At 47.4% G+C, this 26715-nt stretch overlaps 1 protein-coding gene across 1 annotated transcript in view; it reads left to right on the top strand.

Moving 5' to 3' along the window:
- The window catches only part of BANP (BTG3 associated nuclear protein), a 433716-nt gene that overhangs the window by 271006 nt on the left and 135995 nt on the right, over positions 1 to 26715 (top strand). The window contains exons 10-11 of the mRNA XM_073659719.1: positions 9141 to 9203; positions 12235 to 12279. Of these exons, the coding sequence (XP_073515820.1) occupies positions 9141 to 9203; positions 12235 to 12279 (108 nt within the window). The remainder of the gene's footprint in view (positions 1 to 9140; positions 9204 to 12234; positions 12280 to 26715) is intronic.

Below are 26715 nucleotides of genomic sequence, written 5' to 3'. Positions count from 1 at the left end.
GTCCCCCCACTAGAAGTATCTACAACATCTGTACCGTCCCCCCACTAGAAGTATCTACTACATCTGTACCGTCCCCCCACTAGAAGTATCTACAACATCTGTGTCGTCTCCCCCACTAGAGGTATCTACTACATCTGTATCATCCCCCCACTAGAAGTATCTACAACATCTGTACCGTCCCCCCACTAGAAGTATCTACAACATCTGTACCGTCCCCCCACTAGAAGTATCTACTACATCTGTACCGTCCCCTCACTAGGAGTATCTACAACATCTGTACCGTCCCCCCCACTAGAAGTATTTTCTACATCTGTATCGTCTCCCCCACTAGAAGTATCTACTACATCTGTACCGTCCCCCCACTAGGAGTATCTATAACATCTGTACCGTCCCCCCCACTAGAAGTATCTTCTACATCTGTATCGTCTCCCCCACTAGAAGTATCTACAACATCTGTACTGTCCCCCACTAGAAGTATCTACTACATCTGTACCGTCCCCTCACTAGAAGTATCTACAACATCTGTACCATCCCCCCACTAAAAGTATCTATATCTGTACCCTCCCCCCACTAGAAGTATCTACAACATCTGTACCGTCCCCCCACTAGAAGTATCTACTACATCTGTATCGTCTCCCCCACTAGAAGTATCTACAACATCTGTACCGTCCCCCACTAGAAGTATCTACTACATCTGTACCGTCCCCCCACTAGAAGTATCTACAACATCTGTACCGTCCCCCCACTAGAAGTATCTACAACATCTGTACCGTCCCCCCACTAGCAGTATCTACAACATCTGTACCGTCTCCCCCACTAGAAGTATCTACTACATCTGTATCGTCTCCCCACTAGAAGTATCTACAACATCTGTACCGTCCCCCACTAGAAGTATCTACTACATCTGTACCGTCCCCCACTAGAAGTATCTACTACATCTGTACCATCCCCCCACTAGAAGTATCTACAACATCTGTACCGTCCCCCCACTAGCAGTATCTACAACATCTGTACCGTCTCCCCCACTAGAAGTATCTACTACATCTGTACCGTCCCCCCACTAGAAGTATCTACTACATCTGTACGGTCCCCCCACTAGAAGTATCTACAACATCTGTACCGTCCCCCCACTAGCAGTATCTACAACATCTGTACCATCCCCCCCACTAGAAGTATCTTCTACATCTGTATCGTCTCCCCCACTAGAAGTATCTACAACATCTGTACCGTCCCCCCCACTAGAAGTATCTTCTACATCTGTATCGTCTCCCCCACTAGAAGTATCTACAACATCTGTACCGTCTCCCCCACTAGAAGTATCTACTACATCTGTACCGTCCTCCACTAGAAGTATCTACTACATCTGTACCATCCCCCCACTAGAAGTATCTACAACATCTGTACCGTCCCCCCACTAGCAGTATCTACAACATCTGTACCGTCTCCCCCACTAGAAGTATCTACTACATCTGTACCGTCCCCCCACTAGAAGTATCTACAACATCTGTACCGTCCCCCCACTAGAAGTATCTACAACATCTGTACCGTCCCCCCACTAGAAGTATCTACAACATCTGTATCGTCTCCCCCACTAGAAGTATCTACATCTGTACCGTCCCCCACTAGAAGTATCTACAACATCTGTACCGTCCCCCCACTAGAAGTATCTACTACATCTGTATCGTCTCCCCCACCAGAAGTATCTACAACATCTGTACCGTCCCCCCATTAGAAGTATCTTCTACATCTGTAAAGTCTCCCCCACTAGAAGTATCTATATCTGTACCATCCCCCCACTAGAAGTATCTACAACATCTGTATCGTCTCCACCACTAGAAGTATCTACAACATCTGTACCGTCCCCCCACTAGAAGTATCTACTACATCTGTACCGTCCCCCCACTAGCAGTATCTACAACATCTGTACCGTCTCCCCCACTAGGAGTATCTACAACATCTGTACCGTCCCCCCCACTAGAAGTATCTTCTACATCTGTATCGTCTCCCCCACTAGAAGTATCTACAACATCTGTACCGTCCCCCCACTAGAAGTATCTACTACATCTGTACCGTCCCCCCACTAGAAGTATCTTCTACATCTGTACCGTCCCCCCCACTAGAAATATCTACAACATCTGTACCGTCCCCCCCACTAGCAGTATCTACAACATCTGTACCGTCTCCCCCACTAGGAGTATCTACAACATCTGTACCTTCCCCACCACTAGAAGTATCTTCTACATCTGTATCGTCTCCCCCACTAGAAGTATCTACAACATCTGTACCTTCCCCCCACTAGAAGTATCTACTACATCTGTACCGTCCCCCCACTAGAAGTATCTTCTACATCTGTACCGTCTCCCCCACTAGGAGTATCTACAACATCTGTACCGTCCCCCCACTAGAAATATCTGCAACATCTGTACCGTCCCCCCCACTAGAAGTATCTTCTACATCTGTACCGTCCCCCCACTAGAAGTATCTACAACATCTGTACCGTCCCCCCACTAGAAGTATCTTCTACATCTGTATCGTCTCCCCCACTAGAAGTATCTACAACATCTGTACCGTCCCCCCCACTAGAAGTATCTTCTACATCTGTATCGTCTCCCCCACTTGAAGTATCTACAACATCTGTACCGTCCCCCACTAGAAGTATCTACAATATCTGTACCGTGCCCCACTAGAAGTATCTACAACATCTGTACCGTCCCCCCTCTAGAACTATCTACAATATCTGTACCGTCCCCCCCACTAGAAGTATCTACATCTGTACCGTCCCCCCACTAGAAGTATCTACAATATCTGTACCGTCCCCCCCCACTAGAAGTATCTACATCTGTACCGTCCCCCCACTAGAAGTATCTACTACATCTTTATCGTCTCCCCCACTAGAAGTATCTATGTTTGTACCTTCCCCCACTAGAAGTATCTACAACATCTATACCGTCCCCCACTAGAAGTATCTACAACATCTGTACCGTCCCCCCACTAGAAGTATCTACAACAGCTATACCGTCCCCCACTAGAAGTATCTACAACATCTGTACCGTCCCCCCACTAGAAGTATCTACAACATCTATACCGTCCCCCACTAGAAGTATCTACAACATCTGTACCGTCCCCCCACTAGAAGTATCTACAACATCTGTACCGTCCCCCCACTAGAAGTATCTACTACATCTGTACCGTCTCCCCACTAGAAGTATCTACAACATCTGTACCGTCCCCCACTAGAAGTATCTACAACATCTGTACTGTCTCCACCACTAGAAGTATCTACAACATCTGTACCGTCCCCCCACTAGAAGTATCTACAACATCTATACCGTCCCCCCACTAGAAGTATCTACAACATCTGTAAAGTCTCCCCCACTAGAAGTATCTATATCTGTACCATCCCCCCACTAGAAGTATCTACAACATCTGTATCGTCTCCACCACTAGAAGTATCTACAACATCTGTACCGTCCCCCCACTAGAAGTATCTACTACATCTGTACCGTCCCCCCACTAGAAGTATCTACAAGATCTGTATCGTCCCCCACTAGAAGTATCTACTACATCTGTACCATCCCCCCACTAGAAGTATCTTCTACATCTGTATCGTCTCCCCCACTAGAAGTATCTACAACATCTGTACCGTCCCCCCCACTAGAAGTATCTTCTACATCTGTATCGTCTCCCCCACTTGAAGTATCTACAACATCTGTACCGTCCCCCACTAGAAGTATCTACAATATCTGTACCGTGCCCCCTCTAGAAGTATCTACAATATCTGTACCGTCCCCCCCACTAGAAGTATCTACATCTGTACCGTCCCCCCACTAGAAGTATCTACAATATCTGTACCGTCCCCCCCCACTAGAAGTATCTACATCTGTACCGTCCCCCCACTAGAAGTATCTACTACATCTTTATCGTCTCCCCCACTAGAAGTATCTATATTTGTACCGTCCCCCACTAGAAGTATCTACAACATCTGTACCGTCCCCCCACTAGAAGTATCTACAACATCTGTACCGTCCCCCCACTAGAAGTATCTACTACATCTGTACCGTCCCCCCACTAGAAGTATCTACAACATCTGTACCGTCCCCCCACTAGAAGTATCTACTACATCTGTACCGTCCCCCCACTAGAAGTATCTACAACATCTGTACCGTCCCCCACTAGAAGTATCTACAACATCTGTACTGTCTCCACCACTAGAAGTATCTACAACATCTGTACCGTCCCCCCACTAGAAGTATCTACAACATCTATACCGTCCCCCCACTAGAAGTATCTACAACATCTGTAAAGTCTCCCCCACTAGAAGTATCTATATCTGTACCATCCCCCCACTAGAAGTATCTACAACATCTGTATCGTCTCCACCACTAGAAGTATCTACAACATCTGTACCGTCCCCCCACTAGAAGTATCTACTACATCTGTACCGTCCCCCTACTAGAAGTATCTACAAGATCTGTATCGTCCCCCACTAGAAGTATCTACTACATCTGTACCATCCCCCCACTAGAAGTATCTACAACATCTGTAAAGTCTCCCCCACTAGAAGTATCTACAACATCTGTACCGTCCCCCCACTAGAAGTATCTACAACATCTGTACCGTCCCCCCACTAGAAGTATCTACAACATCTGTACCGTCCCCCCACTAGAAGTATCTACAACATCTGTAAAGTCTCCCCCACTAGAAGTTTCTGCTTCATCTGTACCGTCCCCCCCACTAGAAGTATCTACAACATCTGTACCATCCCCCCACTAGCAGTATCTCCAACATCTGTACCGTCCCCCACTAGAAGTATCTACAACATCTGTATCGTCTCCCCCACTAGAAGTATCTGCTACATCTGTACCATCCCCCCACTAGAAGTATCTACAACATCCTGTATTATACTCCAGAGCTGCACTCACTATTCTGCTGGTGCAGTCACTGTGTACATACATTACATTACTGATCCTGAGTTACATCCTGTATTATACTCCAGAGCTGCTCTCACTATTCTGCTGGTGCAGTCACTGTGTACATACATTACATTACTGATCCTGAGTTACATCCTGTATTATACCCCAGAGCTGCCCTCACTATTCTGCTGGTGCAGTCACTGTGTACATACATTACATTACTGATCCTGAGTTATATCCTGTATTATACTCCAGAGCTGCACTCACTATTCTGCTGGTGCACTCACTGTGTACATACATTACATTACTGATCCTGAGTTACCTCCTGTATTATACTCCAGAGCTGCTCTCACTATTCTGCTGGTGCAGTCACTGTGTACATACATTACATTACTGATCCTGAGTTACATCCTGTATTATACTCCAGAGCTGCGCTCGCTATTCTGCTGGTGCAGTCACTGTGTACATACATTACATTACTGATCCTGAGTTACATCCTGTATTATACTCCAGAGCTGCACTCACTATTCTGCTGGTGCAGTCACTGTGTACATACATTACATTACTGATCCTGAGTTACATCCTGTATTATACCCCAGAGCTGCACTCACTATTCTGCTGGTGCAGTCACTGTGTACATATATTACATTACTGATCCTGAGTTACATCCTGTATTATACTCCAGAGCTGCACTCACTATTCTGCTGGTTCAGTCACTGTGTACATACATTACATTACTGATCCTGAGTTACATCTTGTATTATCCTCCAGAGCTGCACTCACTATTCTGCTGGTGCAGTCACTGTGTACATACATTACATTACTGATCCTGAGTTACATCCTGTATTATACTCCAGAGCTGCACTCACTATACTGCTTGTGCAGTCACTGTGTACATACATTACATTACTGATCCTGAGTTACCTCCTGTATTATACTCCAGAGCTGCACTCACTATTCTGCTGGTGCACTCACTGTGTACATACATTACATTACTGATCCTGAGTTACCTCCTGTTTTATATCCCAGAGCTGCACTCACTATTCTGCTGGTGCAGTCACTGTGTATATACATTACATTACTGATCCTGAGTTACCTCCTGTATTATACTCCAGAGCTGCACTCACTATTCTGCTGGTGCAGTCACTGTGTACATACATTACATTACTGATCCTGAGTTACATCCTGTATTATACTCCAGAGCTGCACTCACTATTCTGCTGGTGCAGTCACTATGTACATACATTACATTACTGATCCTGAGTTACCTCCTGTATTATACTCCGGAGCTGCACTCACTATTCTGCTGGTGCAGTCACTGTGTACATACATTACATTACTGATCCTGAGTTACCTCCTGTATTATACTCCAGAGCAGTACTCACTATTCTGCTGGTGCAGTCACTGTGTACATACATTACATTACTGATCCTGAGTTACATCCTGTATTATAATCCAGAGCTGCACTCACTATTCTGCTGGTGCAGTCACTATGTACATACATTACATTACTGATCCTGAGTTACATCCTGTATTATAATCCAGAGCTGCACTCACTATTCTGCTGGTGCAGTCACTATGTACATACATTACATTACTGATCCTGAGTTACATCCTGTATTATACTCCAGAGCTGCACTCACTATTCTGCTGGTGCAGTCACTGTGTACATACATTACATTACTAATCCTGAGTTACATCCTGTATTATACTCCAGAGCTGCACTCACTATTCTGCTGGTACAGTCACTGTGTACATACATTACATTACTGATCCTGAGTTACCTCCTGTATTATAATCCAGAGCTGCACTCACTATTCTGCTGGTGCAGTCACTGTGTACATACATTACATTACTGATCCTGAGTTACATCCTGTATTATAATCCAGAGCTGCACTCACTATTCTGCTGGTGTAGTCACTATGTACATACATTACATTACTGATCCTGAGTTACATCCTGTATTATAATCCAGAGCTGCACTCACTATTCTGCTGGTGCAGTCACTATGTACATACATTACATTACTGATCCTGAGTTACATCCTGTATTATACTCCAGAGCTGCACTCACTATTCTGCTGGTGCAGTCACTGTGTACATACATTACATTACTAATCCTGAGTTACATCCTGTATTATACTCCAGAGCTGCACTCACTATTCTGCTGGTACAGTCACTGTGTACATACATTACTGATCCTGAGTTACCTCCTGTATTATAATCCAGAGCTGCACTCACTATTCTGCTGGTGCAGTCACTATGTACATACATTACATTACTGATCCTGAGTTACCACCTGTATTATACTCCAGAGCTGCACTCACTATTCTGCTGGTGCAGTCACTGTGTACATACATTACATTACTGATCCTGAGTTACATCCTGTATTATACTCCAGAGCTGCACTCACTATTCTGCTGGTGCAGTCACTGTGTACATACATTACATTACTGATCCTGAGTTACCTCCTGTATTATACCCCAGAGCTGCACTCACTATTCTGCTGGTGCAGTCACTGTGTGCATACATTACATTACTGATCCTGAGTTACCTCCTGTATTATACTCCAGAGCTGCACTCACTATTCCGCTGGTGCAGTCACTGTGTGCATACATTACTGATCCTGAGTTACCTCCTGTATTATACTCCAGAGCTGCACTCACTATTCTGCTGGTGCAGTCACTGTGTACATACATTACATTACTGATCCTGAGTTACATCCTGTATTATACTCCAGAGCTTCACTCACTATTCTGCTGGTGCAGTCACTGTGTACATACATTACTGATCCTGAGTTACATCCTGTATTATACTCCAGAGCTGCACTCACTATTCTGCTGGTGCAGTCGCTGTGTAAATACATTACATCACTGATCCTGAGTTACATCCTGTATTATACTCCAGAGCTGCACTCACTATTCTGCTGGTGCAGTCACTGTGTACATACATTACTGATCCTGAGTTACCTCCTGTATTATACTCCAGAGCTGCACTCACTATTCTGCTGGTGCAGTCACTGTGTACATACATTACATTACTGATCCTGAGTTACATCCTGTATTATACTCCAGAGCTGCACTCACTATTCTGCTGGTGCAGTCACTGTGTACATACATTACTGATCCTGAGTTACCTCCTGTATTATACTCCAGAGCTGCACTCACTATTCTGCTGGTGCAGTCGCTGTGTAAATACATTACATCACTGATCCTGAGTTACATCCTGTATTATACTCCAGAGCTGCACTCACTATTCTGCTGGTGCAGTCACTGTGTACATACATTACTGATCCTGAGTTACATCCTGTATTATACTCCAGAGCTGCACTCACTATTCTGCTGGTCCAGTCACTGTGTACATACATTACATCACTGATCCTGAGTTACCTCCTGTATTATACTCCAGAGCTGCACTCACTATTCTGCTGGTGCAGTCACTGTGTACATACATTACATTACTGATCCTGAGTTACCTCCTGTATTATACTCCAGAGCTGCACTCACTATTCTGCTGGTGCAGTCACTGTGTACATACATTACATTACTGATCCTGAGTTACATCCTGTATTATACTCCAGAGCTGCACTCACTATTCTGCTGGTGCAGTCACTGTGTACATACATTACATTACTGATCCTGAGTTACCTCCTGTATTATACCCCAGAGCTGCACTCACTATTCTTCTGGTGCAGTCACTGTGTACATACATTACTGATCCTGAGTTACATCCTGTATTATACTCCAGAGCTGCACTCACTATACTGCTGGTGCAGTCACTGTGTACATACATTACATTACTGATCCTGAGTTACCTCCTGTATTATACTCTAGAGCTGCACTCACTATTCTGCTGGTGCAGTCACTGTGTACATACATTACATTACTGATCCTGAGTTACCTCCTGTATTATACTCCAGAGCTGCACTCACTATTCTGCTGGTGCAGTCACTGTGTACATACATTACATTACTGATCCTGAGTTACCTCCTGTATTATACTCCAGAGCTGCACTCACTATTCTGCTGGTGCAGTCGCTGTGTACCTTACATATATGTAAGCTTTCAGACTGTATCCAATGACCAGGGGCAGAATTATGATTGCTGCTCTGAGTATAATAGATAAGAAATTTATAAGATGCAATGCTATCAGTCCTTGTTCTTCCTGTAGCAGTGTGACATATATGTGGTGTCTTTTTGCTTTCTCACATCGTCCCCTGTTTCCTGCAGGGTCATCTGCACATCGCTCAGGTGCCGCAGGGAGAGCAGGTCCAGATCACGCAGGACAGCGAGGTAATTTACCGCATTTACTGTGCAAAACTGTTCAGAAAATCATGAATTTTCAGTCTTCCTCTGTCCATAAAAAGCCGTCAGTGAGGCGGCCGCTGCCACGTTACCGTCCCGGCGCTGCTTCTCGGCTCTGTTTTGTGATCTCCAGTACATGCCGAGAACAGCGCTGAAACCATCAGAACTTATTTGTGTTTCTGATATTGGTCAGAAAACTGATGACATTACAGGAAAATGAAATATTTCAGCTCCTGCGGTTTTTACAGACCTGTTTCATATCTCGCAGTTTGCAAGTTTTGTCATTTCTAAGTTTCCAATGAGCCGTAGAGTAATGGGCGGATTTCAAGGATCTGCTGGGTTTCTACCCGTGAACGTGCAGTCTCAGGACAATGGAGGGGAAGGTGTTACATAGCGAGGTGGTTTCTCTATATTGCTCTATTGGCAGCCAATGCCTAACTCACTTTACAGCTGTGAGCATTTAAAGGGGCAGCGAAGATAGCGAAATTCACGAGACAGACTTACATTTAAAGGGGCAGCGAAGATAGCGAAATTCACGAGACAGACTTATATTTAAAGGGGCAGCGAAGATGGCGGAATTCACGAGACAGACTTATATTTAAAGGGGCAGCGAAGATGGCGGAATTCACGAGACAGACTTATATTTAAAGGGGCAGCGAAGATGGCGGAATTCGCGAGACAGACTTGCATTTAAAGGGACAGCGAAGATGGTGGAATTCACGAGACAGACTTGCATTTAAAGGGGCAGCGAAGATGGCGAAATTCACGAGACAGACTTGTATTTAAAGGGGCAGCGAAGATAGCGAAATTCACGAGACAGACTTACATTTAAAGGGGCAGCGAAGATGGCGAAATTCACGAGACAGACTTGCATTTAAAGGGGCAGCGAAGATGGCGAAATTCACGAGACAGACTTACATTTAAAGGGGCAGTGAAGATGGCGAAATTCACGAGACAGACTTACATTTAAAGGGGCAGCGAAGATAGCGAAATTCACAAGACAGACTTGCATTTAAAGGGGCAGCGAAGATGGCGAAATTCACGAGACAGACTTGCATTTAAAGGGGCAGCGAAGATGGCGAAATTCACGAGACAGACTTGCATTTAAAGGGGCAGTTAAGATAGCGAAATTCACGAGACAGACTTACATTTAAAGGGGCAGTGAAGATGGCGAAATTCACGAGACAGACTTACATTTAAAGGGGCAGCGAAGATAGCGAAATTCACAAGACACTTGCATTTAAAGGGGCAGCGAAGATGGCGAAATTCACGACACAGACTTACATTTAAAGGGGCAGCGAAGATGGCGAAATTCACGAGACAGACTTGCATTTAAAGGGGCAGCGAAGATGGCGAAATTCACGAGACAGACTTGTATTTAAAGGGGCAGCGAAGATAGCGAAATTCACGAGACAGACTTACATTTAAAGGGGCAGCGAAGATGGCGAAATTCACGAGACAGACTTGCATTTAAAGGGGCAGCGAAGATGGCGAAATTCACGAGACAGACTTACATTTAAAGGGGCAGTGAAGATGGCGAAATTCACGAGACAGACTTACATTTAAAGGGGCAGCGAAGATAGCGAAATTCACAAGACAGACTTGCATTTAAAGGGGCAGCGAAGATGGCGAAATTCACGAGACAGACTTGCATTTAAAGGGGCAGCGAAGATGGCGAAATTCACGAGACAGACTTGCATTTAAAGGGGCAGTTAAGATAGCGAAATTCACGAGACAGACTTACATTTAAAGGGGCAGTGAAGATGGCGAAATTCACGAGACATACTTACATTTAAAGGGGCAGCGAAGATAGCGAAATTCACAAGACAGACTTGCATTTAAAGGGGCAGCGAAGATGGCGAAATTCACGACACAGACTTACATTTAAAGGGGCAGCGAAGATGGCGAAATTCACGAGACAGACTTGCATTTAAAGGGGCAGTTAAGATAGCGAAATTCACGAGACAGACTTACATTTCAAGGGGCAGCGAAGATAGCGAAATTCACGAGACAGACTTACTAAGACTGTCTAATTCTCAGATTACGTGAACCTAACATCAGAAAATGCAGCGGATATCTCCTTCTGGATTAGAAATGTGCTTCTTTCCATTGTCGTAAGTTTATGCCACTTGTTGGTTACTTAGCAATAGAAATTTGCACCTTGCATTATACCACACCCCTTTGGCTAAAAGGGCACACAACATATCTAAAGTCTTACAGCCATGTTGAATCCGTGTCATCTTTGCTTCTATGTGAAATAGAAGGGGGGTCTTCCAGCTTGGGACATTTGTGGCACATCGACAGGTCATGCCATGAACGTCAGGACAGATGTGGGTCCGACCGCTGGGACCGGCATCTATGATGAACAATAGAAAAGAATGGAAAGATGCTCCCCGTTCCCAACCTCCATAAATAAAATCCTGGACCCCATCTTCCAGACCCTTATAACATATCATGTCCACATGCCATGAATGTCTCCATAGGAAATGCCCCCCTGAGAGTAAATTCTTCTCTATAGGAACCTCACAGAATACAAAAGAAGGTAAAAATGAGTAAAATCTGTGAATCGTTAGTCTGACAGATGACACTGGAGGTGTCGCCCCGATGCCCTCGTTTCTTGTCGGCTGATTCCTGCCACCGGTAATGATGATTTTATGCAGACGGATGAGCTGCTACCTGCAGAGACCGCCCTCTCGTGGGGAGCGGCGTGCACAGATGGTGACCCCCCTTGGCTGTTTTTGCCCTTTGTTTTTCTGAAAATCATCAGTTATATGTCTTTATGAAGCTTTCTGCGATTCGCTGAAAGGATGATAAATTGCTCAGCGGCTCCCAGAAATTCTTGTGTTGCTCCTGCACCAGTCGCCGATCCTTCAATCTCTATGAGGACGGCCCGCGGCTGCCATGAAGTCCTTTAAATATGGGACTGAGGAGCTTTACTGGTTATTAGATGTCATAAAGTAGATTGACATTGGCGCAATGTTTGCTGATTCCACATCTAACATCCGTGTGTGTTTTACAGGGGAACCTACAGATCCATCAGGTCCACGTGGGTCAGGACGGGCAGGTACCATTCACATTCACATGTTTCCTTACAGTTGTATCATCGCTGATCTCCTCTCACACACAATCACCAACCAGACATAAATTCCATGTGTGACACAAAGCTGTTTATAATGAGGACTCTGGATAATTTTGGGTATGAGTTATACTCCTACAGACCAGGAATTCCGCTTTTTTTTTTTTATAAGTTGCTTAAGTGGTGAAGAGGGAAGGGGCGAGACCCCGCGCCAAGCTTACATTCCCTCATTATCTAAACAGATAAAATATTTTAAGAGAAGGGGCGAGAAATTGATATGATACGAGAAAAAGGAAAAGTTTAAAAAACTATTAAACTAGTCTTATCACTCACCTACCTCAGCACAGAGTATTTCAGGAGAGGATCTTTTGGGAGGTCAGAGACTATCAGGGGCTGAGGTTTCTTCCCATAAACTAGCGGTAATGATGGTGGGAACGAGCGCACTAATTACACACTGGTTTGCTAATTATTGGCTCCTATAAAGGGGTCTTTACTAGTGTTGAGCCACCCCCGTAGTGTTCGAGTTCGGTTCGGTTCGTCGAACACCTTCGAACACCGTTAAAACCAATGGCAGGCAAACAAAAACACATAGAAACACATAGAAAACACCTTCAAAGGTGTCCAAAAGCTGACAAACTGCTCAGAAGACACAACTAACACATGGAAAAGTGACAAGTACATATAGTCATGCGAAAATAAAAGAGGTGGAGGAGTAAAAGGAGGGGGAGACACAGATATAGGCATGTCATGCCCTTCTAAAATCCAAAAAGTGAGAAGCTGACACGGCCAGTCCGCTCCTGCCCGTGCCACCTCCGTGTCGCCGGGTTTGTGCCAGAGCCGCGGTGAACCCTGACGGCCAGCCCCCCTCTCCTAATACTGGTGCCTGTCCGCTGGTGGGTCGAGCCCCCCGCGGTGGGGGGGGAGTAACATCTGCAGAAGAAAGACCATCTTCCAGCCAAACTAACATGTCTACTTCTTTTCGTGGACAATGTGATAAGATCCCTTTCTTACGGCCACGCCAATCGCTACAAATTCCAGATGAGGCACAAAAACAGCAGGTGCTTCAGCGGGTATCAAGTGCTCCTTCAAGTGGGCTCTCCTCCACATCAACTTCAACATCACAAATACTCCAGTCCTCAAAGGTGTCACCCCAATCGCACTTGCTTCCTCACAGCTCCCAAGTCTCCAGCTGCCCGTCTGAGTATGAGGTAGAACAGATGGTTGAGTCTGCAGAGCTGTTTACTCATACTATAGCCTGGGAAACGGAGGTCTGCTCCAGAGCTTTTGTTAATCCAGACGAGGAAATGATCTGCACTGATGCCCAGAATCTTTATAAGTCGGATCCAGGACCAGATGAAGAAGGTTCTGACCATAATGTAGACCCTCGTTCCCAAACTGTAACTCCTGTTGGTGGAGACAATGATGAAGACGATGATGAGACTCAAATACCTGATTGGAGCGACGACTTGACTTTTCGGTCAGGGCAGGAAGAGGTTGGCTTTGAGGACGACGGGTGTGATAACGCACAGGGTGATGATGACAAGGTTGGAGATCCCACTTACTGTCAACCCACAGTCAGCCAGTCGATGAGGTCACCCGGGCCTTTGCCTGGCCTTTGGGATGTCGCGGTGGTCGGCTCCCTGGCCCGTACCCTGGGGTCACTCTTTAAAAGGGTGGATAATTGTTAATTTTATAAGAGTTTGTGACACCACCTGTGGTATCTGGTGAGAAGCACCAGCGCTGCAGCAGTCCACTGAGGCCCGTGATAAGGCAGCTCGATGGTATAGCTCCCCACAGGTGGAGCTAGGTCTCAGGGCAGCATATGCAGGGGGAATGCAGGACAGGCGAGACCCAGCTGGGTCAGAGCAAGAACGGAAACGGACACGGTAGTCACTTCAGTACCTTTTACTGGAGGAAATTCAGGCACATCCTGGAGCACTGTAGGGTGAAGGGTGCATATCAGGATCCTCCCCAATGAGCGGGTGTAGGGCCTCCTGTTTCTTGCCTCTGCGCAGTAAGTTTCTGACCTGCCTGGAGCTAGGCCTAACTTTGTCTCTGTCCTGCGCTGGCTGACCTTGTGGTAGGGCCTTCTCTTGAAGTTCACGCTCCCAGTATGCGGGGCCTAAGCGTCTCCTGGCTCTGTTACGTATCAGCACCTTAGCGATCCTGGGACTTGTAGTTCTCCAGGGATTCCGGTTATGCCTTACTGGGTCATAGAGATCCCGGTAAGCTCGGATCCGGTGTCCGGTAAATGCTTCGGGGTGAGCTGGTTAAGCTCCTCTGCCCCTTATGTACTAACTCGCCACTCGCCTTCGGCCTACTCGGGCCCTCAATAGGCTATACACACTAACGGCAGCTTGCCGCGCTTCACCGATCTTATGACGCCGGCACACCTTAAGCTCTATCTGGGCTCCCTGAATCTAGCTAGCAGGAGCCTCGTGCTCCACTGCTGAACTATTAACTGAGTTCTCTAGACTAGACTGAGCTCCACTGCAGACTGACCTCTCTTAGGCTTCTCTACTGCAGGAACTCTTCAGAGGAACTGAACTGCCTAGCTCCACCTTCCCTATTTATATCCCTAACGGGCTCCCTCTGCTGGTCTGAGGTGGAAGGTGGAGATGTGTGAATGTTTATGGGGGCCTCTTGTGGAGGATTCCATCAATACACTCTTCTAGGATCTGTGATACCAAGCGCAGCGGGGCGTCACAGATGCTATTGACGACGAGGTTAGGTTGCGCCTTCCTGGACAGAGACGTAGTACTGGAAGCACGTCAACAACTGCATCCTCAACCACAACTCCGCCTCTGACCACAAGTCGTAGTGGCTCTTCAGGTCGCATGGGCTCTAAGCCTTGCATAGCCTGGGCATTTATTCAGATCGATAAGGATGACCCAACTCGTGTTATCTGTAACATTTGTCAGCAAAAGCTAAGTAGAGGCCAAAAAATCCATAGTTTGAGTACTTCATGCATGTACCGTCACATGGATATGAAGCATAAGTTGCAGTGGGAAGCTCAGTGTGCTACAATGCGGCCTAGCCGGCCGGGCCAACCACCGTCTTCCATATCTTGTGCATCCGCAGCCTCTTCATCCTCTGTGACTGGGGGGACAGCAGTCACACATGTTTTTGGACGCAGACCTGCCACCTCTTTACCTGCAACAGCCAGTGTGATTGGCAGGTCGTCAGTTCATTGGGAAGTGGAAACACCTGCTAGTGTTGAGAGCTCTCTGACATCGAGAGCACCACCTTTGGATCAAGGCAACCTAACATGTCCGCCTGCATCTTCCTCACAGACCGGCAGTTTGCCAGGGACACCCTACTCAACACCGTCTAAGCACAATAGCCAGCCCTCGGTCCCTCAGATGTGGACAAGTAAAAGACCATTTCCTCCTAGCCATGAGAAAGCTAAGAGGTTGAATTTCACCATCTGCAAGCTCTTGGCTACAGAAATGCTGCCTTTCCGCCTGGTGGACACAGAGGATTTTCGAGACCTTATGTCCGTCGCAGTGCCCCAGTACCAGATGCCCAGTCGGCACTACTTCTCAAAGAAAGGTGTGCCTGCGCTCCACCAGCATGTCGCACACAACATCACCGCTTCTTTGAGAAACTCTGTGTGTGACAGGGTGCATTTCACCACAGACACTTGGACGAGTAGGCATGGACAGGGGCGTTACATGTCGCTGACTGGGCACTGGGTAACTATGGTGACAGCAGGACAAGGGGCTGCTGTCCAAGTCTTGCCGTCCCCACGAGTTGTGCGTCAATCCTCTTTATCTCGAAGTTCCTCCACTGCTTCTGCCTCCTCAACCTCCTCTCGGTCCTCCACCTGCACCCAAAGCCTGTCTGGTAATGCCACCTGCTTTCTAACTGCGCACCTCCTTACTATGCTGGCAGTAGGGCTCAACGGCATCAGTGTTTACTTTGAAATGTCTGGGAAATGTGAGTCACACAGCTGAGGAGTTGTGGTCAGCTCTGGAGAACCAATTTCATGAATGGTTGTCTCCACTGGACCTGAAACCAGGGAAGGCCGTGTGCGACAATGCTGCAAACCTGGGTGCGGCCCTTCGCCGGGGCAATGTTACACACGTGCCTTGTATGGCTCACGTGTTGAACCTGGTTGTCCATAAATTTTTAGCCCACTATCCCAGACTAGATGGCCTTCTGCAGAGGGCACGGTCGCTGTGTGCTCACTTCCGCCGTTCGCATCCCACAGCTCAACGACTTACATCTCTACAGAAGTCGTTGGGCCTGCCAGTTCACCGGCTGAAATGCGATGTGCCGACACGGTGAAATTCAACTCTGCACATGTTGCAGCGACTGTGGCAGCACCGACAAGCCCTGGTGCAATAGTTTCTGACGTATAGCCTGGGCCAACGAGATCCAGAGGTGGGGCAAATCACACAGCAGGAGTGGTCTCAGATCAGGGACCTATGAAGTTGACGCGCCCCCTGGGCCGTGGGGTACCCGGAGCCGGGCCGGTAGACGCTGGGGGTTGTAGTCACTGTGGCGGTGACCCGGTCCGTGACCCAGGGCGGTCAATCCAACGGTAATTTGTATATATGGATTTTATAATGTCCGACTACGCCACCTGTGGAGTGCGGCCAAAGGGGCCGCCGCTGCGGAACAGTCCTCTGAAGCTGGTGGTTTTGCTGCAATGGTATTATTACTCACCACAGGAAGAGTGTAGCTTCAGGGCAGTGTGGGTGGATGATGGTGGTTGTAGTGCAGGGAGTCAGTAATGAACACAGAGTCCGTGTGATGCAGTCCCAAGATCTTTACTCACAGTTGTTGCAGTCCAGATTACAGGTACCAGAGCAATCTCACCCGTCGTGCTGTGCGTACTCAGTGAGGGGCTCAGTCCAACCCCAGATAGCTCCGGAGTACTTAGCAGGACCCCCTTCTGTGTGTCCTTTCTCTGGCCTTCTCCCTGCACCTCACACCCAGTGACACTTCTATCCGGTATCCTCGGGCCTTGGCGGGCGACTTGTGTTCCGTCCCCTGGGTCCTATGTGGCTACCTTCTTAGTGAGACTGGTGTGGACTTTTGCCTGCAGTACATGAAATGCTGCAGCCTCCGGTTTCTAGTTGAGCCTTGCTGTTTCTCCGCTAGTTCAAGGACCGGTTCCCCTTATCTGGCCTGACCCCTCTACCTCCTGGTAGCAGCGGGCATACGGGTGGCCTTCTGCACGGCCCATACCCCTAGGGTCCCTTTGGTTCCTGGAGCCTTCCTGCTCCCACTCCTCTCTTCTCTCCTTCAGTCCTGGGCCTCCCAGGCTAGGCCTGCCTCCGGAGCAGAGCTCATGCCGAGCCTCTGCTCCTGTCACTTTTCCTCCTCTGACTGGCTTGCTCTTTCTAAGATGGCTTCCTATTTATACTCTCCCTGTCATGTGCTCCCCTAAGCTGCTCCCCTAAGCACCCACTACATAGGATCCTCCCACCAGCTAGGGACCTGGGACTGTGCTCTCCCTTAGGAGCAATCTCGCCCTAACCCCACTGCGGGTATGTGTTGGATGCAGGTGTTAGGGTCCCGAGCCATACGCCTTCCTTACCTGAGGGTGAGATACCACACCTCTGGGTGAGATGCAGTACCTCTGTGGTGACTGCACCCTCAGGGGCACCACACACCCTTCTGCACAGTTTTGAAATGGCGACGAAGATGTTTAGTGCTGACGACGATGCCATTATCAGCATGACTATTCCGGTGATTTACATGCTGGAGCACACATTAAACAGAATTCAGAGTCAGGTGGTGGGACAAGAGGAGGTGGAGGAAGTAGAGGAGGAGTCGTATGCAGAAGGGATAACATCTCCAAGGTCCAGACGGTTGGCAGCACCAAGGAGGCAGGCATGTGAGGGTGGGGGAGAGGGATTAACCAGGGCGCATGGTAGCAGCCAAACTGTTGAGGAAGGTGCAGGAGCCGAGGAAGAAGTGGAGGATGAACTGGCGATGGGCATGGAAGACTCATCAGATGAGGGAGACCTTGATCACATTTCTGTTGTGCGAGGTTGGGGGGAGAGGGCAGAGGAAAGAAGCATGATTCTTACCTCGCTACCAACACAACAAGGACTTGGTCCTCCTGGATGCGCAAGACACATGAGTGCCTTCTTGCTGCACTACCTGCAACATGACCCTCAGATTGCAGAATTCGAAGTAATCTCGACTACTGGGTTGCCACACTCTTAGATCCCCGGTACAAAAGTAAATTTGCCGAAATAATTCCTGCCATAAAAAGGGATTGACGCATGCAGGAGTATCTGCAGACTCTGTTGCAGAATCTTACATGTGCTTTTCCACAAAACACCAGTGGTGCACGAAGTGAATCTCACAGTTCTAACTTGCCAACCGTGGGACCGTCAAGTGTTCAGCACTCAAACCGTAACAGAACCACAGTATCTGCTGGTAACATCAATTTTGCGGAATCGTTTCACCACTTTTTTAGACCATCCTTTGCAAGGCCACAGGAGACAAGAAGTCTGACCCATAGTCAACGCCTAGAGACGATGGTACAGGAGTATCTCCAAGTAAACATTGAAGCCATGACTGTGTCACTGGACCCTTGCTCTTTTTGGGCTTCCAATCTGGATAAATGGCCGGAGCTAGCCACTTACCCCTTGGAGATCTAGTCGTGCCCCGCAGCCAGCGTTCTGTCTGAACGTGTGTTCAGCGCTGCTGGTGGTGTGCTGACAGATAAGCGCACGCGGCTCTCCACTGATAATGTAGACAGACTCACGTTCATAAAGATGAACAAATCATGGATTCGCAAGGACTTTTCTAATCCTGTGTTATCCTGGGGAGAGTAAAAGCTTGATGATTGGTTAAAATCACCCTACCAACCGTTTTAAGCAACTGTGGGGCAATTGATGCCACTTAACCCTAGAACGCATGACCATAAAAATCTACACTTTCATATACCTGGGGCCTTTTAGGCCCGTGTGCAAATAACATTGAATAACTCAAACTCAAATGACAAACAACTATATACATGAAGAATACCTAGAGTTTCAAAATTCTAACTAAAGTAATCTTGCAGAAAATAGAAAACAATTAACAGGGCGGGACTGCGAGGCCCCAGTTATGCGTTCTAGGGTTAAGTGGGGTCTGTGCCACAATTTTGGGAAAAAATGGAAACTCTTTTTGGAGTCCCCTTGCTGTGTCTTACGTGACGTTGGCATCGTCAATTCCAGGTGGGTTGGGTCGCTCCCCCCCCCCCTTTTAACTGTAAGAAACTACATACACTATGGCTTGGGGTAACACAGATGATTGAGTCTGAAGAGCTGTTTACTCAGAGGTCTGCTCCAAATCTTCAGTGTCTGCTAGTCAGCGTAGAATTTTTAACTGCATCTAGCCTAGGCAATACTTTGGGCGTAGTAGCCCAGCTGCGAAGCAAGCTGCACCGCCTGTGTATCTAATAAGAATTTTTAAATGCATCTAGCCTAGGCAGACTGTGGGAACCCCCACCAAACCCAGACGCTCAGCCCCCCTACCGCCCCCCTTTCCTTGACAATACAATAATGTAACTCTTACAACTGGATGGGTGAGGATCGGTCACAGCTTTATTAACTCTTTATACTCATTCCATTAGAAAGACATTTTATTTCTAAAATAATTCAGCTTGTTGCAGCATGCCCTGGGTCTCCACTCCGGCAACTTGGCCAACAAGTGTAACTCTCCAACATGTCCTTTCTATTTCCAGGCCACGGAGGATCCAGCGTACTCGTTTGCAGGACTCTGACCCCCACCCATCACTCTTAATGCTTGTTCCACTCCTGGAGTCCTGACAGGAATATGTCCAGTCCAATATCCATTAAGTGAACACCGTCGGGCCGTATGAGGCCTGCTTTATCTCCTTCCAGTTGTCGGTGTCGTACCACTACACCGCCTCTGTCTCTTCTAAATTTTGCCATCCGAATATTTATTACCCGCCTTGTCCGTTCGATGGCCGTGATGTCTCGCGCACCTTGCCATACCGCTATCGGCACAATCTCTGACCATACTATAGCTAGTTTTGTGAAAAATTCTCTGAAGCGCTCAGTGTCTAGTTTCATTATTGCCATTAGTTATGCGCTCTTGTGATGACCTAGGTTGTTTCCCCCGGCCTGTATAACTAAGATGACCAGACATCTTGCCTCTCTCCCTACCTTGATTACCTCCATTAGTACCTGTGGCCATAGCAGGCCTGTAATACCTCTCCAGTTGAAATATGTGTTATGAAACTCTAATTTCCTCCCGCCTGGGCGGACTTTCGCCCTTTTTTCTGGCCAATATATATACGAGTGGCCTATCACCCACACTGTTGGCTTAGCGTCACCTGTAAAAGAAACAAACCACGTTAGGATAACAAGTCCGGTCTTATGTATCTTGCCAAACACGTGGATCACCATCTCTCTATCCTCTGAACTTCCGTTTCTGACAGTCCTGCTCTTGCTGCTTCTGTGGCCGCACCTATGCGGAATGAGTGTGTCCCGTAATCTTTGGGGTGGTTCCCTGCCGATGTTATGCATTTATTAAATATAGCTTGGAACTGGTATCTTGATAATGCCGTCCCATCAATGTGTGATAGGAACAAATTACTTTGTGATCTGATGGTTAGATATGGTTTTACTATTGTTACCCGACTCAGTGTACCGTTTGTGGGTTGTAGAAGTACCCAAGTGCCCCTGCCCGCTGGAACCATTTTCGATTTGTGTATGCGTAGACGTATTGCATTATTGCCTATGACTACGTCCTGGTGTAATAAGCCTCCACTGGTGGTAATTTTGGATTGAGGGACTAATTCACTTATGCATAGAGCCCCGAAGAAGGCGATCACAAATGCAGTAGACAGCAGTGTTGCTTCAAATTGTGAGTGTCATGTTAATGGTGTTAGGGATAAGATGTGAGAAATCAGTTTTAGTGACACGGGACGGGACGTCTACACTCCTGACTTGGCTGACCCCTTTTCCACCCTTTTATGGATTGTCTGATGATGAATCTTTGTCACATCTCCCCAATTCAGTAGTTGGAAGTGAAATGCTACTCCGGTCAGACACCGCTGCGCTGACGCCCCTGATATGCCCCTCATCATTAGCTGGTGGAGAAATTCTATGGTGACTTGTGATCTGGCTTGTTCACATTGGTCAACCCGTCTGCCTGCTACTAGTCGTGTCCACTCTTCCCATGGCTTACCGTATGCTTGCCACGTCGACGGGGCAACTGACGCTCTGATTAATGGCATCAACTATTCGCCACTAGATCCCATAGGGAGGGTGGGCAACTGTTGTCCCGATGGGTGGGCATTGTGGAAGAGCTTTGTGAAAATCTGCCAATTGAATTGTTATAAAGCGTTAGCAGCAGCTTTAGACCCCTCAGCATAGTGGCTAGCGCGGACCCATACATTGTGTTTTAGGCACAGGAATGCTAGCCGGCATAGTAGGCCTAGCACTGGGAGAGACGATGATGCCATCTTATTAATGCAGTGCGCTAAGCTGGTGTTTTTTGTTATGAAGCGTATATTTTTGTAAGCCAGGAGCGCGCCCCATATTTCTATTGCTACCACTATTGGGAAGAAAAATTATTTTCAGGGCTAGATGCAGCGAAAAATTATTATTAATTGAAAAGCTGGTGGAGCTTGGTATAGATGGCCTAATACAATGAGTCCCACACACTGCTAGAAGCCCAAATATTTTTTCAGAGTTAGATGCAGAAAAAAAATATATTCAGTTTGCAACCTGATGGAGGTCAGTATAGATGGACTAATAGAATGATGCTATGCCCAAAAGATTTTACTTCACTAGGTGCAGTAAAAAAATTGGTATTCTATACACAGGTGGTATATCTTGCAACACAGATAGGCTACTCCACTGACTAACACACTCTGCAATAGGCCAAAAAGGATTAGCTTTGCTAGATTCAGCCAAATGCTGTGAAAAAAACTTGCACAGCACTGGCACAGACCTGCCTGGCAAAAACTGATAGGAACTGATGTAACCTAGTCCTGAAAAGGACTGCAATTACAATTAGTCTTTACTCCCACAATCTATCTATTTAAGAGCACAGACCTGCCTGATAAAAGTCGTAGGAAATGCTGTAACCTAGTCCTTAAAAGGACTGCAATCACAACTATTCCCTACTCCCAAGCTATCTGTAGATTTGTGTGAAAATTGGCTTGAAATTAACAAGGTATAGCGCACACAGCAACAGCGGTGCCGTCTAACACGCAGCTGCAGCAGTGAGAAAATGGTGGCGACGGGGAAAATGGCTTGGTCTTATAGGGCAAGGACATGTGACATACACTGCCAATGACACATGCCCTTGCTTGTGTGAAAAAAAGCACTTCGCTCCGTGTGTGCGCTGCTGATAGGCTGACAGATTGCACCTCCCCACTGCAAATGCGGGAAAGAGAAAAAAAAATGGAGATCTTCATTGTTCCTGCAGAGATCCATCCCCTGCCCTCCCCCCGCCCCGCTGTACACTCAAACTGCGGATTAACATTAATTTTCATCATTACTGAGAAAAAATCCAGTTATGATTTTGGTGCACGAACAGTTATCTAACATAACCTCGAACAGCCGAATTTTTCTCAAATTGTTCGTGTTCGCCGAACGGCTCGAACACCGCCCAAAACAGCTCGAATTTGAGATTTGCGAACAGTTCGAGTAGAACAACGCTCATCTCTAGTCTTTACTGAGTGGGAGGAGCGGGGTCTCGTGCTGCACAGTTTTTTAGGAGCCAGCGACCGGTGCCGTCATTTATAGGTTCCATGGTAATCCTGATTTGTACAATATATACAATATGTTAAAGGGTTTTCAGACATCACTTCCATACCCAAGAAAAAAAAGCTTTTCTCAGAAAATATTGTAATGGTGCTGAGAGCTGTTCACCAAGGACTGGAGATGAGCACAACTCAGGGGAAAGAGCAGCCGATGTCTGAAGTTCATCAGAAAGTTACCGAAGCAATTCAGGGTGAGCTGTAAGGGACAGTCCCCGGGGTGGTATAGAGCGCTGCACAATGTACTGACCCACCAGACTGCGTTGTGTGAGATTCTACTGCTTCATTATGACATTTAACAGGTATCGGGGTCCAGGAGGTTATAATATTTAGTAGAGATGTATATAAGGCTGAAGCAATTCCACCAGGTCCAAAATACGTATATTAAGACATATGGAGAGAATAGGTGTTCAGCACTAGTGTTGAGCCACCCCCGTAGTGTTCGAGTTCGGTTCGGTTCGTCGAACACCCGTGTGTTCGCCGAACTGTTCGTCGAACACCTTCGAACACCGTTAAAACCAATGGCAGGCAAACAAAAACACATAGAAACACATAGAAAACACCTTCAAAGGTGTCCAAAAGCTGACAAACTGCTCAGAAGACACAACTAACACATGGAAAAGTGACAAGTACATATAGTCATGCGAAAAGAAAAGAGGTGGAGGAGTAAAAGGAGGGGGAGACACAGATATAGGCATGTCATGCCCTTCTAAAATCCAAAAAGTGAGAAGCCGAGACGGCCAGTCCGCTCCTGCCCGTGCCACCTCCGTGTCGCCGGGTTTGTGCCAGAGCCGCGGTGAACCCTGACGGCCAGCCCCCCTCTCCCAATACTGGTGCCTGTCCGCTGGTGGGTCGAGAGAGCCCCCCTGTGGTGGAGGCAGCTCTAAGCTTTTTAATTTAAATTGTCCCTCTAATTTGAATGAATACACTTTAAATCCATTTACAAGGATCTATTGGAGGGCAAGTCTCATGCCAGCAGCCGCGGTAATTCCAGCTCCAGTAGCGTCCACTAAAGCTGCTGCAGTTAAAAAGCTTTTATAAGGATCGAGCTCGGCTGTCCACCGCAAGGCATCCTACTGCCAGTCCCAGCCCCTATGCCTTGGGGTGCCTCCTGATGCTCTTCACTAAGTATCCCGTGGTCCCGAAGCATTTCCTTTGAAAAAATTAAGTGTCCAAACTACAGGTGGTGTAGCTTGCTTAACAGCCGGGATAATCCGCTGACTAGCAGACACTGCTACTAGGCACAAAGTATTTCCTGGGCTAGATGCAGTTAAAAATTTGTAAGTAGATACTCTCGTTGGATGCTGAGAAAGCATTCCATAGAGTCTCCTGGCACGCCATATATGATTCTCTTAAAAAGCTTGGGGTAGGGGTCTAGGGGACCCTTTTATAGCCAAAATCACGGCCCTGTATCACAATACGTCACCTAGGCTGAAGATAAATGGAACTGTAGCACCGAGGGCTCGGTTGCTACAGACGTATTGCACCTCACCCAGAGGTGTGATATCTCACTCTCAGATAAGGATGGAGTGTGGATCAGGACCCGACACCTGCATGCATTACACCACATTGCCGTGGGGCAGGGCGACCAATATGCCCCTGAGATGGGCACGACAGTCCCTGTCCCTGGCTGGAGTGGGGGGAGGGAACACTGAGGAAGGGGAACCCTGCAGTGCAGGAGCAGGGAGGAAGCAGTTCCTGGGTGCATTGAGAAGGGAGTATAAAAGGTGGGCACCATCTTAGTTCAGTGCAGAGAAGTCTGAGCAGAAGTGGCAGGGAGCAGGGGCTCTGCATGAGCTCTGCTCCGGAGGCGGGCCTAGTAACAGAGGCCCAGGCCTGGAAGAGGGAGAAGGAAGGAAGAGGAGCGGAGAAGGCTCCAGGAACGAGGAATGAAGGGATCCCAGGGGTGCGGACGGGCGAGTCGCCACCGCACGCCCGAATCCACCTGCGTGGAGGGGTTAGGCCAAAGGGGGAGACCGGTCCCCGAACTAGTGGAGGCAGGAAACGACCCTCAGCTAGAAACCGGAGGCTCTGACATTTTATGTGGCGCAGCCCCTTGCTCCACCCGCTAGGAAGGCACCACATAGGGTCAGGGAAACTGGCGCCAAGTTTACCAAGAGGAGGCCCGAGGCAGCCGGACAGAAGTGTTGGTAAGAAAGGCCAGACAAAGGACACACAAAGGGGGTCCTGTGAAGCGCTCCAAAGTTATCTGGGAGTTGTCTGAGCCCCTCACCTGGTGAGCACAGTACGACGTGGGCAGCCGTTACCTGCAGACGTGGTCTGGATAATAAGAACTGTGAGTAAAGGCCCTGAACTGCATCACTGACTCCGTGTCGTTACTGCTGCTGCCCTGCACCATCACCCCCATCCTCCGCATACACTGCCCTGAGGCTATACTCCTCCCGTGGGGAGTTATGCTACGCTCTGCTGCACCCACAACACCAGCCTTAGCGGTCTGCCCTGTAGCGGCGGTTCACTCTGACCGCAATCCACGGGTGGCGTAGTCGGACATTTAAACATCAAAACCACATAAATAGTTCCGCCACTGGTTTGACCACCCTGAGCCACGGAACCGGATTGCCGCCACGAAGACTACAACCACCAGCATCCACCAAAAAGGGTCCGGCTCCGGGTGTCCCAAGGCCCAGGGGGTGCGTCAGAACATTTTCATCACCTTTCACAATCACCAATGGGACAAGGCAGGGATGTCCTCTGTCCCCTCTCTTATACATCCTAGTGACGGAGCACCTGCTCTCATCAATTCGCCATAACCCCAATATTAGGTGGATTGAGGTGGGAGGCACCGAGTACAAGTGCTCTCTATTTGCTGATGATGTCCTAGTATATATCACTCAATCACATATATCCATCCATGCTGTTATGGCTGAAATAGATCACTTTGTTACATGGTAAAATTTTAAAATCAATGCAGCGAAGTCTGAGGCCCTCGATGTCTCCCTCCCCAAATCCATATAGGATTCCATCCAGTCCAACTTTCCCTTTGCCTGGCCCTCACAGGGTATCAAATACTTAGGAATTCCTATTCATAGAGACCTCTCCCATCTATGTTATCTTAATTTTGGGCCCTTTATTGAACAATTCCATACAGACCACGGTTGGCAAGTTAGAACTGTAAGATTCACTACGTGAACCACTGGTGTTTTGTGGAAAAGCACATGTACACCGCGTTCCAAATTATTATGCAAAAAGTGTTTAGGAGTGATAAGGGAAGAATTTGTTTGTTTGTCAGTTAAACTCATTGATGGTGATGTGTGTCAGGGCTCTTTATATCACTGTAAGCAATTGCAGACACCTGTGCTAATTAGTTTGGCAGGTGTGTCCAATGAAAGGCAAGACTACTTAAGAAGGCTCTCTCACATTATTAAGCAGCCTACATTTTCTGCCAAAATGGGAAAGAAAAAGGATGTGTCGGCTGCTGAGAAGCAACAAATTGTGGAGTGTTTAGGTCAAGGCATGACTACAATCAACATTGTGCGATGATCAGGATGAAGTGTCTTGGCAATCAAGAAGTATGTCGCTGATTCACAGTACACACGTGTGCGTGCTGATAAGGGCAAATTGAGGACTCTTTCCTACAGGCAATTACGTCAGGTTGAAAGAGCAGCGGCAAAAAAGCCTTGTCATAGCAGCAGACAAGTTTTTGAAGCTGCTTGTGC

The sequence above is a fragment of the Phyllobates terribilis genome, unplaced genomic scaffold, assembly GCF_046119375.1.
Source record: "Phyllobates terribilis strain yellow unplaced genomic scaffold, ASM4611937v1 Scaffold_14__1_contigs__length_39327217, whole genome shotgun sequence".
NCBI lineage: Eukaryota > Metazoa > Chordata > Amphibia > Anura > Dendrobatidae > Phyllobates > Phyllobates terribilis.
Note: the sequence above shows the minus strand (reverse complement) of the source record. Positions and strands in the feature narration are given on the sequence as shown.